At 41.6% G+C, this 4,394-nt stretch overlaps 1 protein-coding gene across 1 annotated transcript; it reads left to right on the top strand.

Moving 5' to 3' along the window:
• Nucleotides 1-339: 339 nt before the first annotated feature.
• srm (spermidine synthase) lies at nucleotides 340-3,327 on the top strand. Its single transcript, XM_086278358.1, has 8 exons — nucleotides 340-542; nucleotides 859-979; nucleotides 1,056-1,148; nucleotides 1,236-1,389; nucleotides 1,510-1,593; nucleotides 1,805-1,950; nucleotides 2,104-2,226; nucleotides 2,331-3,327. The coding sequence occupies exons 1-8, from the start codon at nucleotides 412-414 to the stop codon at nucleotides 2,346-2,348; spliced, it is 870 nt and encodes a 289-aa protein (XP_086134484.1). The 5' UTR covers nucleotides 340-411; the 3' UTR covers nucleotides 2,349-3,327.
• Nucleotides 3,328-4,394: the final 1,067 nt, after the last annotated feature.

Genomic DNA, 4,394 nt, shown 5'->3' with positions numbered 1-4,394 from the left:
TTTTGTCCCAGTCCAGCCCTGGGTGTAAGAGATCATTTTAGGGTGGCACATGCCACCCCATGCCACCCTTCAAGATCCGCCCCTGGAAGAACATAACAACTGACTGTTAAATTTCCTTGAAACTATCAAACAGGCATACACTTGTCTCCCGCACCCTGGTGTCCAAACTCACGGGTGTGTTCACACGCCAACTTGGTTGCGCTTCACGTGGGCTGCTCAGCTCGTGGGCTGCTGTGAAGTCAAACAAACTATACGAGAGAACCTGCCACGCAATTGGTTAGCGTCGTGAAGACCCAGCTACGTCAGCGCCCTCCCATTCGCTTTAAGAAGAGGGCGTCAAGTCTCGCGGTTAGGCAATGTGTTTGTCGTCACTCTTCACTGCCACGCTTCCAAACACGGTAGGCAGCTGTCATGGACCACATTAAAGATGGATGGTTTACAGAGTCTTGTACGCTATGGCCAGGGCAAGCAATGAGTCTCCAAGTAGAGGAGGTCCTCTACCACAAGAAATCCAAATTTCAAGATGTTATGGTTTTCAAGAGGTGAGAACAGTGAGGCTAACTTCACTTAGCTAACGCTGCTAGCTGTTAGCTGTGCTCGCACTGAATGAGCAACCTAGAGCATGATTTTTTTCCCCCAGATGGTTGAAAGATACGACGTTTTTTAAGCTTGGCTCGTGATTTGCATGTCATTGAAACTTTAGTGTAAACTTTAAGGGTAACGCTAGATTCATTTAAGTCGCGGTACATGTATTTGTTTAATGGTACTAAGCATGTGGTTACACATCTGAATCCTACGGAAGCTCTTATGTAAAAGTGATCCTGTTGCCTCATGCTGTGCTGTAATGCTACTTTCCAGCAAAACCTACGGAAATGTGCTGGTGCTGGATGGAGTGATCCAGTGCACAGAGAGGGATGAGTTTGCCTATCAGGAAATGATTGCAAACCTTCCCCTGTGTAGCCATCCTTGTCCTAAGAAGGTATTTCTCGTAAATGTGAAACAACAGTACATTCGGGATATTTCCAGCTGTGACGGTTATATTTGCATTTTCACAGGTGCTCATCATTGGTGGCGGAGACGGGGGTGTGCTAAGGGAAGTGGTGAAGCATCCGCTGGTGGAATCAGCGGTTCTTTGTGAGATAGACGAGGTAGGAGCAACAACTCTGTTAATTTATGATGTAGGGATTGTCCTCTCTGCTGCCTTTGATGACATTTTTATGTTGTCTTCTCTTTAGGATGTGATTAATGTGTCAAAGAAGTTCCTGCCAGGGATGGCCAAAGGGTTTTTCAGTCCCAAGCTCACCCTCCACATTGGTGATGGCTTTGAATTCATGAAGCAGAATCAGGACGCCTTTGACATAATAATAACAGATTCATCAGACCCAGTGGGTAGGTGCTGCTTAAAGTCCCACAATCCTTGTGTGTCCAAAGAACTAATCAAACAACACAAATACGGGACACGCTTTAACGAGGCAGTCTCAATTAGAATCTCTTTAATTGTTATTTCAGGACCTGCTGAGAGCTTGTTCAAGGAGTCTTACTACCAGCTGATGAAGGCAGCATTGAGAAGTGGCGGAATTATTTGTTCCCAGGGTAAGTTTATATTTCACTGGACTTGTGCATTAAAAGCTGGCTAATAAGTAACATTTTGAGTCTGCTGAAGATGTTACTGTTATTCAGTTATGAATGGATTACTTTCTGTTGAGTTGTTCCCTTCAGATTGAGTAATGCCAAAAGATGGGAAAGTAACACTTTTTTTTTTTTTTTCTCCCCTCTCCCCGCCTCTTGCTTTTGTAACTGACAGGCGAGTGTCAGTGGCTCCATTTGGAGCTGATAAAGGAGATGCAGACCTTCTGCAAAACCCTATTCCCTGTGGTGGACTACGCCTACAGCACCATTCCAACTTATCCCAGTGGCCAAATTGGATTCATGCTCTGCAGTAAAAATCCTGTAGGTGTTAAACTGTCATTCTCAGTTTGTCATCCACCACACTTCCCCAAGTGTTCTTGGATTGCCTAAAAAAAAAAAAAAGAAAATGCAGAAATGTTCCATAGCATAACAGTTTCTCCCTGATCATCCTTGTGCCTTGTTTGTTTTTTTTAGGAAACACATTTCAGGGAACCAGTGAAAGCACTGTCAAAAGAAGAGAAGGAAAGTATGAGCCTTAAATATTACAACCCTGAAATTCACAAAGCGTCGTTCGTTCTCCCAGAGTTTGCAAGAAAGGTAAGTTGGTTTCAAATTTTAATAGTCTGTCCCACACTTGGGGGTGCAATCCACACAATGCCGAGGGGTATTTTCTGCATTTCACCTGGTGTCTTGTCTGACAGGTGCTCAGAGAAGCATGACCAGCAGCAAAGGGCCATGTGCATCCTTCAGCCAACCCTTAGAACATGGATAAACAACCTTTTTCGATGGCTTCTTGAACTCTACGTAGTTAAACGTCATCCCAAGATTTTCAGTTCAGAGAAAATATTGCTTTTTGAGCCGGTCTTGCACACTCTTGTGTTGTCTTTCAGTTCTTCATGTAATTGTCTTATCTGCATTTTGTGAAGCAAACCTAACCTCATTCTGAAATGTTGTTTTTGTTTTTAATTCTGTTTTCTGTAAAACAATAAATTACACATAGCACAACATGTGTAATTGTTACATGGAGTATAGGAACCGCTCTACCATTTACAGGTCAAGTGAATAATACTTTGGCAGGTGGCTTCAATTTTATTGTGTCTGATTGGTGTATGTAATCCTCTACTGCACATTTATTTTGTGACCTTTTATTATTTTGATATCTTGTCACAATCATGGTTCAGAATACTGTCCACTACACAGAAACCCTATAGTGCCTGAAACTGGTTGCGCATAACCTACCAGTCTTATGGTCTCCTACTCAGAAGCTAAATGGAAAAAGATCCCTTTAAACAAAACAAAAAAGCACCTAATTGGTTTAGTTAAGGCTCAGCTTTGAGCGTCAGTTATCGAATACTGTAAAGAGATCACATTACATGCAAACTTAGAAATGTTACCAGAGCTGTCCAGTCCACGAATAGTCTTAACATGTGAATTCATTATGCAGTTATAGCATGCAGTATTGGGTCTTGATTACTGGGTGTACTGTTTGTACTGTGTAAGAGTCTGACTGCAGGATGTGAGATCGTTTCTTTAAATGGAAATGTAATAGTTCAGTGATTTGAGCTAATGTAAGACATGATTTACTGTTAGCTATGGCTACCTTGACTCTTTACTGGGACATGGTGTTATACCTGAATGAATGAATTTGTCTTTTTTATAAGAATCATGAACTGTAATAAACTGGTAACGCAAAATTAATGGATCAATGGCTGGGTTATGTTTTGTTTTTCGAGGTCTGCATTTTCCAACCACGCTTTCAAGCTGCTGTTTGCTGCAAATGGTGAGCAGGTTCTGTGGGAGCAGTGTAGTGTTGAGACACGTACAGCTTTGGTATTCAGGCACCAGGTGGCATCCTTGAATCTTTTATGTTTTAGGCCAGTCTCCGCGTTGGAATTATACTGCTGAAATTCTTTGAATTAGAGTAAAAAGCAGTCGGACCCTCTGAGCTGTTTAGTGTTTCATGATGGGAAGTGTCACTGTGGAACTTACCATTCAGTTGCGTCAACTCAAACTACTGTGCAAAAGCTCAGTCTTCACCAATATTTTTTTCATTTTTTATTATAATGGGACCAACCTGCAGTTCACTGCTATGTTGTCACGCTGCTTTTACACAGGAGCTGTGCCCATAGCTGGATGATAAAGATCATTTGTGCTTGTGAGTGTTAATACTGTAATATAGGAAATGAAGCACATCTCTATGGGCTTGTGTTCGCACCAATGAAGCGACAGCCATGAATTTTTAATTTGACTGGGTTTTAATCTCCATACCACAGGAACAAAACTTGGGAATACAATAGACTGACATTAAAATTTATTTCTTCTACAGCTAAATTGGTGGCTTGTTTCCACGTGTACAGATTCACCTGTTTGTTTTATAACAAAAGCATTAAACCCTTATATGATCTGTGAGTCACTTAATTCTCAGCCATCTATTTCAGTTACTTGTTGAGGTGGTGACTCAACAACACGTAATAATGAAAATGGAGATTTTAATGCACATTAATGCAATCTTGGAGCACCTATAGTAGTCGCTGGGGGTTCCTTAAGTGTTTGAAGTCTCTTGCAGTGTCATCTGCAGATCCCTTTAAGCTGATGTTGCTGTATATTCCTCAAACACACTGAACTGCCAATACAACAATTTTTAACAGTCAGCTAATCTTTGGATTTGCTTTGGGCCAGCTTCAGATCTGCAGAAATCAACCCAGAGACTGTTGTGGAAGCATGAGAAATCCATTTGAACATATCAAACGAGGCATACGGGAATA

The sequence above is a fragment of the Aulonocara sp. 'chitande type north' Nkhata Bay genome, linkage group LG20 (assembly GCF_057382095.1).
Source record: "Aulonocara sp. 'chitande type north' Nkhata Bay isolate Kocher_YH1m ecotype deep benthic linkage group LG20, A_spYH_male_GT1.1, whole genome shotgun sequence".
NCBI classification, from domain to species: Eukaryota; Metazoa; Chordata; class Actinopteri; order Cichliformes; family Cichlidae; genus Aulonocara; species Aulonocara sp. 'chitande type north' Nkhata Bay.
The sequence above is the reverse complement of the archived record's forward strand: the minus strand, read 5'-3'. Positions and strand labels throughout refer to the sequence as shown.